Genomic DNA, 14,924 nt, shown 5'->3' on the forward strand with positions numbered 1-14,924 from the left:
TAGTAGGGTAAAAACTATTAATTGAACTGAAAATCGCATGCAAAAATTCAATTTTTGGTGGAAAAAGTCAAAAAGCTCCCTATTAGTTTTTGGGAAAAACTCAAATCACCCTAAATGTGTAAAGAGAGAATGGCAAGACTTTTCCCAAGCGCGTTGATGGGTTTTTTAAACTCCATCAGCTCAGTTGAGCCTTGAGTGAATAGCTTACCAAAACACTTGGAAACAGACCCTTAGAATCGTAGACGGTGACCACTAGTTGATTTTGATCGACCAGAATTTCTAACCGGAATTCCTGAATCGTATTGAAGCAAATTTGTCGCAACTAGATATGAGCTCCTACTAAATGTACTTAAAACTTGCACATTTACCGGTATGCCCCTGCATGCTGGAAAATGGCTCACGGTTACGCTGACATTTACATTTTAATGCCACTATTATTTCACTATCGTTTCGCTATTTCACTATACACGCCGCTTATCTGGCACCATTATATCCCCTAGAAGCCAGAACAGTTTCCGAATTTGACGGTTTAGGATCGGGCGTTTTGCCTATAACCAAAGCTGCATTAAATGGGATGGATGTGATGGATCAATTCCAATGGGGCCACAAGGTCCTTCATTGCCCATGCCAATATGCAGCTAAGTTCCTTTACTCCACCATATTTTTGCCTCAAACTAATAATTTCAGTATGTTTAGAGCGAGGATCGATTGTTTCAACATCAAAACAAAGCACATTTCTGCAGTTGAAATAAATTCGTTCAAGGCTGCTTAACCTTTTCTATTAAGAGTCAAGGCGACCATTTATTTCTGTAAGTTTGCAGTCTCCAGATTAAGTTACTAAATAACAAACTGGGCGAAAAATGTCTAAAAACTAAACAACAATTTCTCAATAATGTCGCATTTAACGTAACGAAATCGCGTAAACTAAAAGCGAAAAAAATGCACCAATAAATAAGACAGTTATCTGTAATTTAATGTTGTAGTTAAATTAAATGGGTTTTGTGAGGAAATCGATGTTGAAATTTTAGAAGGGACCCTTGCAGCCTTGAGGTCTTCTGTGGCACTTGAATCAGGTGGTTGGGAAATCAGTTTCCTAGTTAAATTCAGCAATTAAGATATGATCGCAATCGTGCACGTCAATCTGGCCCATGAATGACGCTGGCTTTCCCATTTTTATCGAAAAACTTTCAGTTAGCTGCGCCAAACAATTGGGCGAAACGAAACAACTAATAACTAGGAAGTTGTTAATTAAGTCTGATTGAACCCGCTTGAACACGTCTCAAGGATTCATCAGCTTATTCATACGCACTTTACTAGCAATATTCAAGGCATTTAACGCACTTGGTAGTTGATTTATTCTTTGTGCATGTACATAGTGGAGTAGACCAATTCCAACAGAAAGTTTATTGCAAGCAGATTTAACCGTATTTACATGAGCAAGTGCCAGTTCCCTTCACAACTTGTGTATAAATACACGGCCAGATCAGAGTTGTCCGTAACCTTCCCCAACTTGCAAAGCTATAAGTCATTACTATTAGTTCATTACCGCATCGCTTTTATTGCTGCTAATAATAAACTATAACGAAAATAATTGTTATTGCCTCTCAGCGGCTTCGGTGTGCGCTGGCAATTGCCAAAGGTAAATATTTGACTTAGCTGATGACGAGCTAATTATTTTTTATTGGGAATTATCATGGGAAGCTTCTTCAGAAGGTTTCGCAAACGGTTGATGGACTTCGATCCATCATTGATAATTGGATAATTAATTGCAAAACGCTCGGTATAAATGGTACATTTTATTAAAATTCCATTACACCATGGCACCTAAGTGTCTTTTGCGCGATAATTATTTAACAAAACGATTTCCATGAAATTAAATCACGTTTCAAAATGCATATTTACTAAACCATCGATTTCAAGCGGTTAATGATTTTAGTGTCGCCAATAAATAATTAGGAGTCAGAATTTCAAAATAAAACTAGTACGAGGACTGGAACAAACTCCTAGGCCAAACAGAACATAATTTATAATTAAATTGATATGGAGCTTCGCAACTGGTTCGGGTCAAAATACTCCTGATGTCACGTGCTAGAGTGAACATCTGAACTTATAAACGCAGAAAAAAATTCATTTCTCCAAACCCCAGGCATGGCCACACTTGGAATTTTCAAAGAGAGCAGTAGAAAGGTGGTACTAGAAGCACGGAAAGTTTCACTCATGTCGAAACAATGACAATTTTTTTTTAAACTTCCCAACTTAAGCCGCCAAAAAGTGAATACCTGAACTTAGCAGATACACAAAGAAAATATATGTTTTTTTACATCGAGAACAATTCAATGAGCCCAATAAAACACGCTTGTAAAATACTTATTTTTGATCGAAATTTTCATAAGAATATATATAATATAATTTTATTTTCTCAAAATGCCTCGAATTCTACATCATTTTCATCAGCAAGAAGCGAGGAATGCAACGAAACCAGTAAAAACACGCCTGGATCTTCAGATCTGAAATAATCGCATTTTTATATCCATTTTGCGTCGTTTTGAACGGCCACAATTTTCAACCGACGGTATTTTCCTTAGACCCAAAAACTTTATATATTAATGTTGGGAAGGTTTTTACATCAGAAACAATTCAACGAGCGCAAAAAACACGCTTGTAAAATTTTGATTTTTGACCGAAATTTTCACAACGGGGAKAGTCGAGTTTCTCGAAAATGTGACATAATTTTCCTCAGAAAGATGCGAGGAATGAAACAASTTCATGGAAAAATGAACGCCAACTTCCAAATCCGAAAAAATCGATWTTTTCCGTCGATTTTGAGTCGTTTTTGTGTGATCTCGACTTTTAATCCCCGATATTTTCCTTATTGCAGATCCGAAAACTTTAAATATGTATATTAGGAAGCKTCTTACATCGGAAACAATRAAATGAGCRCAAAAAAACACGCTTGCAAAATTTCGAATTTTGACCGAATTTTTCATAAGGGGKAGGGTCGATTTTTCCGAAAAAYATAAAATCYCTCAAAATGTCTTGCAACTCGTCCATTGAAAACCCAGCCCCAACTTTAAAATCSGAAATAGTCGGCATTTTATRTGCAATTTGAGTCTTTTTGAGCGGTCACAACTGTTAACCGACGATATATTCTTTATTAGAGACCCAAAAACTTTATATATGTTTGTTGGGAAGCATTTTACGTCGAAACAATAGAAAAGAGCAAAAACCACGCTAGTGGAATTTTGATTTTTGATCAAATTTTCGGACGGGTAACAAGTCGATTTTCAAAAAAAAATCAAAAGTCGTTCAAAATCCCCCGAATTCTACATCATTTTGATCAGAAGGATACGAAGAATGCAACGAGCTGAGTAAAAAGCACATCTGGATCTTCAAATCTGAAAAAATCAAAATTTTCTGTTCATTTTGAGCTGTTTTGGGCGTTCATGACTTTTAACTAACGGCATTTTCCTCACTAGAAACCCAAAAACTTTATGTCTGAATGTTGAGAAGGTTTTTACGTCGGAAACAATAGAATAAGAACAAAAAACACGTTACCAAACACTAACCCAAACTAACCCAAACTATCCAATGAACGCAAAAAATACCCTTGTGAAATTTTGATTTTTGATCGAAATTTCCAAAATTCCCCAAAATCTGCATCATTTTTATCAGAAGGAAGCGAGAAATGTAAGGAGCTTAGTATAAAACACACTTGGATCTTAAGATCGGAAATATCGAAGTTTTTTGTCTATTTTGAGTCGTTTTTGCGCGGTTGCGATTTTGAACCGGCGTTTTTGTTCTTATTAGAGACCCGAAAACTTTATACATGAATGTTGGGAAGGTTTCCACAACGGAAACAATAAAACAAGCGCAAAAAACACGCTTGTGAAATTTAGATTTTTGATCGAAAAAGTAAGAGGTAGAATTTCAAAAAAAAAAACTCAATTCTTTTAAAACGCTTCGAATTTTACATGAATTTGTTCAGAAAGAAGGGAGGAATGCAACGAGCTCAGTAAAAAACACGCAAGGTTCTTCAGATCCGAAAAAATCGACATTTTCTGTTCATTTTGAGTCGTTTTTGTACGGTTACGACTCTTAATCGACGATATTTTCCTTATTACAGAAAAACATCCTTGCAAAATGTTGATTTTTGTTAAAAATTTTCGTAGGAGTAAGTGAGTAAGAAATCGAGGAATGCAACAAGTTTATTATAAAGACGCTAAACTTTTTAGATCCAAAATAATCCACATTTTAAGTGGTTTTTGCGGGATTAGGCTTGCAACCGACGGAAAAATTCAAAGTTTAGGCGCCATTTGGAATTTCTATAGAGTACAGCCAAAACATTGGGCCATAAGCGTGCAAAGTTGCATTCATATCGGTACTACGCCTGATTTTTCAGAAACTTTAGCTGCCAAAAAGTGAATAACTGAACTAAGCACATCCACACAGAGAAATGAATTGCTCCAAAGCACGGCTAAACTTCATTTGGTTATTTTTACATTTAAGCTCAATGGTCGAAAACAACCTTTACTCGCACAAATCGTCGGAATTTTATTTTACACCCACTGTCTGCAGGTTTGCCCACGAAAACATCCGAAAGGTTAGCAGAAGAATATTTAAAGTTCTTACTTAATTGTCAGACAATCGTACGAGTATCGAATAGCGGTAATAGAAAACAGGCTTGCCACTTTGAGCCAACATACATAATTTCTATTACTTCACCAATGCTATATTTGATGCCTTTGTATTCGATTTTACAATAGATGTTCAAATCGGGTACCTAATAATTCCTACACTTCTCTCTTTTCTGAACACGATGTTACTAGATGATGGCTGATTTCCATCAAGAAGACTATAAAGTAGTCAATTACTTAAGAAATTGCACTTTTGAAAAACATTGAAACTTGTTGGGCGTCAAACGTTTTGAATGTAATTTATTTAATTTTGAATTTAAAATATTCAACTGGCTTAATCGAGAGTCGTTTGAAGGTGGAAGACAAATGGACATTTTTCAATTATCATTTTATTGCTAATTAGTAGCGGCCCTACTGTTGAGTACTAAGGTCATTTCTGGTCCATAGAAAACTTATACCAAGAGTGATAATTGAAAAAACCAATGATCAAACCCAGTTTAGTGAAAAAGCAAATACGTGCCTGTTGAATTGCGATTTGCGCCATTAAGTTTATATATATTTTAAGCAGTGGAATTATGGAAATAAACAGCAACATTGACATTTACCATTAAATTACGAATATTGGACTAGGTCATAGTATCAGGCTGGTTTAGTGCTAATCTCATTGAAGCTGGGCAACAGAAGCGTTCGCATTTAGCTGGATGTTTTCATTGCAGTAGAAGTAATGTGCACTATCTACCTTCTGGTGGTCACTGTGGAAGAATGTTTCTTCCTAATTACGCCAAGCTGGGATTTTTGTTGCATTTCGAACTTCGTTAAATATAATCTTTGCCAACATTTTCTTTGTCCTGAATCGAGCATTTGTATTTTGCCGCGTCGACGATTAGTTCACATAGCTTGCATTTCCAACGACAAGGTCTCCATGTAAAACACTTTTATGATCTACAAATGGAATGCGGTTGATTACCGTAATTATTTATACCTATCAGAAAACGCCTGATTTTCTTAGTTTGTTATAAATGGTTTTGTTTTACGTTTTTTATTCGCATGTATTTCGAGAACGTTCACAGTTACGTAAACACTCAGCTATAATAACCAGCATTCTAAAATTGATAATTGCTGTTGCTTTGTCAATTCGCACGAATCGAATAGATTTGTGAGGAGTGGTGATCGCAAAAAAATCAACTGGTTTTTCAGTTTCACCAAGCACACCCAGAATTTTAAGTGCATGAAAATCTCCATTGCTAATTATTGACTTCAAAACGAGTGAAGACCTTGGTTCGATCAATGATATGCAGAAACATCAAATGAGCGAGAAAGAATTACAAAGGCTGTCCGATGAATCATCATCGGACAGCCACCAGCCACTTTCACATTATATTCGATTTATTTGCACATTTTTCAATTTCATATTGACCATTTTATTTGCACTGTTGGCCGTCGCAAAATGTATTGTATCTACCAAAGCAGAGGGAATGAGAAAGCAGAAAACTCAAACTATTTGACAAAGAATTGGCAAATGAAAAATATCGACTAAATGGAATAGTTTGAAATTGAAAAACATTCACAAGCGACGCAAAATCCCGAAATTCCTAACGCTTTAGTACATTTGAAAACATTAGTGTTGCCTAAAAAGTCAGGTTTCACGTACTTTTAGGGCTTATTTTAAAGCTGGGGAAACCGTATAAAAGAGGGACAACCCATTAAATGCCTTTGAAACAACAGCTATTTGTGGAATTAGCTCACTACATGCCAATTGGCTCTATTACTCGGTGAAAATGCGGTATATTAACGAGGGGAAATAAGCAGAAACTTGACGAGAGCTTTGCGCTCTATTTTTTAGCCAAAGAAAAAACTGTTCACTCACAGTCCTTGACTAAAAGTATTTTTAACAAGAAAAAATGATTCTCTATTTATTAAATTCTAAATGTTATCCTTCTTTGGAAGCTTTAAGCTCGCTCTGTTCAACGCATCCCAGAAAATAGCCGAGATTGAACTCAAACTGCGAAACTCGAAACTATGGCCCGAAATTTCTACCTGGAATTGCAAACTTTTAAAGCGCAAATTCCAACATTTGGCTTTGAACACGGCGTAACGACTTCAAGAGCGAATTTCTTCGCAGTAAAAATTTTCATAATGCAAATGCGAAAGTATTGCAATTTTCCAAATTGCACCTTTTAACGGCCAACTGTTAGCAAAACAAGTTTATTAAATTCCATTGCATACGGAATGAATACTCATAAAAAATGGCAAAAGCAAGTGAGCTATAGAAATGTAAAGCCTACTTACTATTTCATTTCAAGTTAATCCACAGAGACAATTAAAGGAAAACGTTCAATTTTTTTGCTGCACATACTGATTTATGCAACGAAAACCTGCTGATTCGGCAAAGTCAAGTTTTATAAACTTTCAGGTCCAAACATCATTAGTTGCTTGAGTCGCCTTACTGTGCAAAATTAATTTCTGAAGTAAACATTACCAGATTCAATAGAAAGCTGTACTTGCATTGGATGGGTACATTTCTGGGTGTAAAGCGTTGTTTAATGAATTTTCAAAAGGCCTGCCTGCAAAACTGCATAAAGCCACAAAAGTCCCGGTTAAGACCTAAAAAAACTGCATCCGAAGTTCAAAAACCAATCAACACGGATGCGATTATTTGAAGAACATTTAAGCCGTCGCTTATGCCGAAAGTGTATCCATATGGTTGTTAACAGCGCAATTCATCTGGCTTGAAATGCATTTCCTAGAAACTTTGTTGGAATTTAAATCAACCGTATTGACAAGCTTTATTAAACAGTTAGAAAACTAACACCTGCGAAAAAGTAGGATATTTTTTTCGATCATTGTGCTCATTGTCATTGCATTAGCATCATTTGAAACAATAGCTAGTTAAAGTTTTGCTTGCCGATTGGTTGGGGAACCGTGAATTTGATTGGAAAGTTTCAGCTACATGCCTGAGAAGAAAATCGAAGTGAAAATTGTTTTGCTCCAGTCGAAAAACCAGCGGCAATTCGAAACCGTTGGTTAAATCCGACGAAATGTTATCAACTATTTGCGTTTGAAAAATTACTATTTAAATTATCGCAAAACAACTGCGATGACCAACATAACCTTGGCTGGAAAATAGTTAAAAGTGATAAATTTAGAGTTGGAAACATTTGAACAAATTCGACTGACTGCCTGCGGTATTTAATTGCCAAATTTAAAATTCATTTTTATTTTCCATGCAGCCGTAATGTGGGACTTTGCAAACAGCGAATACTTGGAAATATACTGAAAATGCCCAATGTTTTAATTACCGAAACCCTAATCAGCAATTCGTTCAAAAGCGTGACGATAGCAAGAGCTACTTTATTTACATGTTTACAACTAGTATTGTTTCCCAGAAATACATATCGCATAATGGTGCTCGATAGAAATATTTGCTATTTACAGTTACTGTGGTCATTGATTGGTTCAATTAAATATAACATTGAAATGATGAAAAATATTGAACTGGCAAAGTCACTGCCCAAGAAGCACTAATAAAAGGACTAAAATTGAGCATCAAAGCTGACATGCAATTATTATTAGTTTCCATAGAATGTCGTCGATTAAATGTGAGCATTTGCAAGTTTCAATCGCCAAATGGAATGTTTAATGAAAGAAATAAACTGTTTTGACTGAACTTGCAGTCCCTTTAATAAAGAAGCAATTTAATTCAGTGATAATCTTTATTATATCTGCATATCGTGGCTCTTTGTGCGGGCAATTAATATATGCAACAGAGCTAAGAAGAACAATTATAAATAACTATAATTCAGACTGCTACCGCGTTTGTTACAATTACTTGAAATTATAATCACGCTATTATTAAATCTAATATAAAATAGAAATTAATGAAATATGGTGTTCATGCAGCGTTTTAAAAACCTTGAATTTCCCATGAATCATTGTTCTTTTCCAGCGTTTCCCAGGCCGCCATATTTCTTTCCTTAAGGAAGGTAGGTAAAAATTAAAATTTCAACTGACGTGAACCGTGAATGAGGCATACTAATGTTTAATAACTCGTAATTTTTAAAATAGTTGCACGTACTTTAATCCATAAATTCCCGCTATCTAGCCATAAGGTTTCGTGGAAGGTTTCATTTCGAAGGTTTCATGGAACAACATTGGCTCCGAGGCGCGTAGTTTTCGCAAATTATTGTTGCTTACCACAACATTAATTGTTTTCTTGCAGATATGAGATTTTGATCTGCGTAAAACAGACGCGTCAGGACAACTTTACGTGGAAGCTCTCAGAAAGCCAAAATAATTATGGCAAGACTTCGGCTATTGACAAAAATTGTCTTTTGGTTAGACGCCCAACACAATCGCGTTATGAAAACGTAAAAAGTTCTGCCTCTTATTTCGCGTTTTTAGGGCAGATTCCTTGAGGCCCTGAGCATACCAGTTTGCTTTTGTTTTTACGCTTTAAAAAATTGGCGACGTTTTGAAATATTTATTTTGGCATCCTCAGGGCTACTTCATTTTGAAGCCCTGAGGATGCCAAGATAAATGTGGAAAAACGTCGGCAACTTAAGAAAGCGACTATTGTATCCACGATGATCAAAATTCCATTATGAGAACGTTAGAAGAAAAGCCTGGCTTATGAAATACCGGCGTTTCGTCGTCCAAATTTGGGCATCTTCAGGACGACTTCACGTTGAAGATGTGAGAATGTCAAAGTAAATATGGCCAAAAGTCGGGAATTTTGAAAAACCGACTGTTGCTTCTATGCCGCTAAAAATCCTGTTACTGAAACGTGATTACAAAGGCCCGATTTTTATGTTCCGACGTTTTTCCATGTTTATTTAGGGCGGCAAGAGAACGATTCCCTGAGGATGGCAACATAAATATGGAGAAATGTAGAAATACAAAATCAGGCTTTTGTTTTTATGTTACGAAGCTGTAGTCGGTTTTTTTGAAATTTCCGACGTTTCGCCATTTTCAGAGCAACTTCACGGTTGGGTTCTGATGATGCCAAATAAATATGACAAAACGTCGGCAGGTTCAAATGCCCAACAATAAAAACAAATAGCAACGTTGTCATTATTTTCGATAACTTCCAACTCATTTTTCTTTGAGTTTTGAGCACTGGATGCACTTAAATCTATGGAGCAAACACGACTGCTGCTGTGGCAATAAAGCATATTTTGACGTATTTTGCTAGATTAATCTGTGAAGACTTTTCAAACCTTTTATATTGCATTAGAATGAAAAAATGTAGAAAATCTGGCAGTTGATTTCAAAGAATTATAGGTAGATAGGTACTTAATTCGAAATAATCACCACTTCACACGCGGCTGTTTCAATGGAAAAAAAATGATAAAACCCAAGTCCAGATTGAACACATTCATCCTTTGTATTAGATGACCAGTTGGTAATTCGTAAAATTCCAATCGAACTATTTCGTCGACAGTGAGTCGTCCGTTTGCGCTTAAAGCTCGAATTCGCCGACATTTTGGAGACAATAATAGTTGCCGGTTAAAAATGGTGATGTGTCGAATTTATCAATAATATTATTGGTGACTTTCAAGGTTAAGTGAACAGGAAATGCTGGGTGCCCACCTATTGTTTAAATCAGCGAAATAAATTTGCTTTTATTTTGTTTTCGCGTGCTTAGAGGTCAGATTAGGACACGAATAACCGTTCTGCCGCTTTTGAAGGGTGCTGATATTGGCAACTTTCATTAGTTTTACGTGAATGCAAAAGAATGTTTTGCACAATAATCAGAAACGCACAAATCGCACTTTAAACTAGTGCAATTAACCGAAAATCCCACATTTTAGCTTACAATGTTCACACAAGGAAAATGTACCAGCTCGATGCAATTTGCTTGATTTATCATCCAATTCGGTGCAATTCCTCATAGGTGAACGCTTTATAATCCAATCTACAAACACCAAAAAATGCCTAATGCAATATTTGCTTGTGCCTCTAGAAGGTAAACCAAATGAGTCAGTCTACAGCATTATCTACAGTTGCTTTGTTTGGAAGATTCCAATTATTATTTTTCACCAGGCCAATTACTTATCAAGGTAAACGTCATTTGAATGAGCCATGTAAATTGTTCGGGCGATTAACTGGGAGGGATTAGAATTAAGCCGATTTGCATTGCAGAAATAATTAGGAAAAGTTGGCGGCTTGTTGTAGGTACTACTTGTACTAGTTTTTTCTGAATCATAATTTTCAGCTATTGTTTAAATATTAAGAGGGACAATGAAGCTGTGAGGCATCACATTGATGGAAATTGTGCCTGTCTATTTGTTAAAGTATACCCCCACTAAAAGTTCCCAATAAAAATGTTTTCATTAAATTAAGATAATTTAATTTCAGTGGAATCCTGGTTGCGCTTTTGGCTAAACCTTCCTATTCCTGCACTTTATATCCTCAATTAATACATGCAAAAGGTTTAAACTGGAAATTGCGGCTGCAAACCTTATACCTACTATACAAACCTATCCGACATAATTGGCTGCAAAATAGAACTGATTATCACTTCAAAATAATGGTTAAAGTAGGTACCCACTGTTTTAATAAATAATTTTTATTATGAAATTAGTGTCCGTAATTTTGACTTCGCATTTCCTTATAGGGGCTGTAACATTGGCTCCATTTTTCCTTTATATAAAAGCGTTTTTTGATCTTATCCGACTCGAAGGACCGAAATCTTACTTTGTCACCCTTGGGTATTATTATTTTGGAACTATGCAATAACAATCTTGTGAAGTCATTTAACTAATTTTCTATAAGAACTAAATACTATTCGAATTACGACTCTGATCTACAGAGTGTCCCAGATATACTGAAGTAAGTGTATCGCTTACGCGCATGTGTCTTAAAAGTTACAGGTGCAATTCATTTGAGTTGTTGAGTAATTCTCAATTGCTGGGTTCAATATTTTTATCAAATAATTAGAATGTAGAATTAGCGAAAACCATTAAATTATGCAAGCTCATCATATTTTCGAATTTTTGCCTAAATCGTCCAACCTCACCCTTGTGGCAAGATGTAGCACTTTTGAATCTTTGCAATGCTTATAAGGACGGTAGCAAAAATAGACTTTATTTCTCTTTCAAATAAAAGCGGTTTTTGCTCTTGTCCGGCTCGAAGGACCGACAATTTAATTTTATTAATAGATACATTAGGGACTATACAATATTGATGTTTGCTAATTCACCACATCAGATATTTTCTATTAGAGCATGTAAAAATTATTGAAATTACTGATCTCAGTTACAGGGTGTCCCAGACAAACTCCAGGAAACCGATTGCCCTGAGCGGGTGTCTGTGTCTTACAATATACAGGTTGGTACGGTTTGTTTTGAGTTGTTGATGAGTGATTGTGAGTTGCTAATATTTTGTAATTAGATCCAAGTTGAATTTTTGACTAAATTTACAAATATCTCATATATACATATATCGACAAGCAGCCTTGTCGATAGGCTTACAATGGAAACTGCGGTTTGCAGGGTGAAACTATTTGCAATAAATGACCTCAAGATAGAGAAAATAGAGTTCTACAATAAAACCATGACGAAATTATTGTTTAAATAAATCGAAAAATAATTAAAGAAATCCACATTACGAGTTTAGTTTGCACACTTTTGGGTCCGATCATGCGCAGTTCTTTATAGGCGCAACAACAAAGCAAAAGTTGGCTTTCTCTTCTCCTAAAAAGTGCTTTTTGCTCTTAGCCGGTTCGAAGTCTTTCATTTCAAGGGCTTTAGATGTTTGGTTTCTAGTAGAATTGTGAAAGTTAATGCCATGACTATTCCCATATACAGGGTGTCCCAAATAAGTTGAAGTAAATGAAAGGGTTGCTAAGTTAGGGTAGAAAGAGAGAAACTAAATTAATAATTCGGTTTTGGGCGACAAAATAAGTTTCGCAAAAGCCAAAGAATTTTTACAGAATTTTATTTCTGAAGTTTTCGGCAAGTTATATTTAGAGCAGGAAAAACTGTACAAATTGGGGATTTTGGGATTGGGAATATTTTTTAGTGCATGAACTAAGCTTAAATCTCTTATGAAATTATTTTTAGCAAATTACTTAGAATTAGGGCAGTAGCGAGTGAGTAGCGTTTTGCCAAAAAGTGGCGCAATAGATCCATTCAAGTTTTCTGTTGACTGATTGAAGATCAATGAGCAATAACAGTTTGAGTCATAAACTGGACAAAATTGCAATTATTGAAGCGGCCCAGATTTGGCGAGAATGAATCAAATTTACACAGTTAAAGAAAGAGAATCAGTGTACCTACCAAGACCTTTGGAGGAGATGTTAAGTACATCACGATGTCCGGTAGAAACGGCGCTCATTTCATAGTTTGTCTGTTGCACATCCTGGGATCTAAAACCCGAGTTGACCCCTGCGAGTAAACAGACGAAGGGCGCGACTAAGTTATCGGAAATGGAGAATTTGGGGATGAAAATAAAAGAAAAATAATTCGGCGCCGTTATAGAAAAATGCGGCTACGACGCATACAAAAACTGCATCTTAAAAATCATTAAATGCGCCAAAGGAACCCCTGCCCACCCTCCAAATTAACGTTAGCCGGGAGGAGTTCAAAGCCAAGCAGGGAAAATCTTGGGCAGAACCATTGAAATGCAAAACAAATAATAAGTTGAGAGGAAAATCCGGCAGTCAACAGGTTATTATTCCGCTGGTTTCTGCGAACTTTTCTCGGTGGAAAGGACGGCGCGCTATCGATCGGGGAAAACGAAGAAAAACTGGCGTGTACTCACCGACAATATGAACCATATTTTTTGTCCATCGTTGGAGTTCTCTTCTAATATTCCTGCGTTGTTGAACACATCTCGCGTAAGAACACTCCGCCATTTTTTTTGAGCGGCAAGTTTGCTACACTGACTACAAGATTTAATTTCCTATTACCCATTGCTTCGCAATAATCATTACACTGAACTTTTATGTGATATTTAATGCCTTTCGCACTTGCAGGTTCCAACGACACAATGCTAAGTTTCTGTTTCAGTCACTGTTGTTTTTTGCGATATTGTTTTTACGCACGGCACACTCGACGGAACATTAATGCGAAAAAAAAATCCGAGCGCGCTTTTCGAGAAAATCGTCTGGGGGGTCGAAGGGGCCTCGTTCAGCTCCAGAGTGATAGCAGCTTTAGTTTTTTCGCCATAATTCCGATAAATCTGCAACAGAAACAACAGTTAATTTTAATCAGCCGAACAAGAGGCGAGTAAACAAAAATCCGCTTACTTTGCTCGGGTTTGCGTTACATGGTTTGTTTTAATGTTGGCGCGGTCCCCGTACGTTTCAAATTTTGCAGTAATGTGTTGCTGTATGAATGGTGGTCTGTATCACTACTGTAGTAACGTCACAACGTGACGCAACAAGTGCGACGCCACTCGGCACTTGCATGCACTTGCATTTTCCCTTCCCCTGCCTACTAGAGCGCCGTGCATCCCTATTATCTCTGTTCTTCGTCTCTCCTTCGCCGTCTGCCTAGTGCCGTCTATCTTCCAGATTACTACTTCTCTTTTTAAAGGTGTCGGGGTCTCTCTCTTCAAGGCTTGTTTTTATTCTTTTCTAACGTATTAATTTCCTGCCCGGAATATTCGCGCCGTCTCCCTCTGGCCCGCTTTTTCTCCTTCTCTGATGACCCGCGTTGTCTTTTTCTTTCTTACATTTCGGCGACTATTTTGTTCCTTTTATAGTCGGCGAAATATTTCGTCTTTGTCCGTCCGCTTCCTCTCGTTCCGCCGCGCGCTCCCAATTTTACAAGTTTAAACTTGAATTGCTCTCTTTTTAAATGTCCAGTCTCTCTCTGATCTTATGTGGCCTTTCGTTGCATACGAGGGCAACAGGAAACGAATGCTCGAACGCAGCGCAAATCCACTGTGCAGATGAAGCTGCGGCCAATGCTTTATTTGGCTCATTTTTATCGTGGCTTTTGCATAATTGTGATTATTCTATTTGTTTTGTCTAGCATCGTTTATTATGTGTTTGGTTCATAGATGTTTTTGCTTGATTTTTAGATAATTATTTTCAATTGACTGCTTTCGATTTAACGGTCATTTATCCTTCGCAAGGCTAATCGCATTTGTGTTAACAACATTAATTTTTCTTCGGTTTGAAGGCATCTAATACATCGTTTTAATACATACTTTATGTACAGTCTGTCCCGAGCCTTTTGACTCAATAATTGTCGTTTTTTCTATTTGATTTGAAATCTGATGTTTTTTTGCAAACTTCTTTTTGGGTATTTCGCCTCAAAAATTTTTGTCTTTAAAAAAGAC

At 36.5% G+C, this 14,924-nt stretch overlaps 1 protein-coding gene across 5 annotated transcripts in view; it reads right to left on the reverse strand.

Annotated features, from left to right (window-relative positions):
* The window catches only part of LOC109545559 (mushroom body large-type Kenyon cell-specific protein 1), a 159,936-nt gene that overhangs the window by 54,969 nt on the left and 90,043 nt on the right, over window positions 1–14,924 (reverse strand). The window contains exons 1-2 of one of the 5 annotated variants that reach the window (XM_019916324.2): window positions 13,885–14,337; window positions 13,398–13,817 (exon numbers count right to left, since the gene is read on the reverse strand). In XM_019916324.2, coding sequence (XP_019771883.2) covers window positions 13,398–13,491 — 94 coding nt within the window. In that variant the 5' untranslated portion in view covers window positions 13,492–13,817; window positions 13,885–14,337. Of the gene's footprint in view, window positions 1–13,397; window positions 13,818–13,884; window positions 14,338–14,924 lie in introns of those variants that run through there. The other 4 variants (XM_019916325.2, XM_019916323.2, XM_048666440.1 and 1 more) reach the window with 4 other exon arrangements.

This window comes from Dendroctonus ponderosae, unplaced genomic scaffold, assembly GCF_020466585.1.
Source record: "Dendroctonus ponderosae isolate FM_Combo_2020 unplaced genomic scaffold, Dpon_F_20191213v2 Dpon_F_20191213_5, whole genome shotgun sequence".
In the NCBI taxonomy this organism is placed as follows: Eukaryota; Metazoa; Arthropoda; class Insecta; order Coleoptera; family Curculionidae; genus Dendroctonus; species Dendroctonus ponderosae.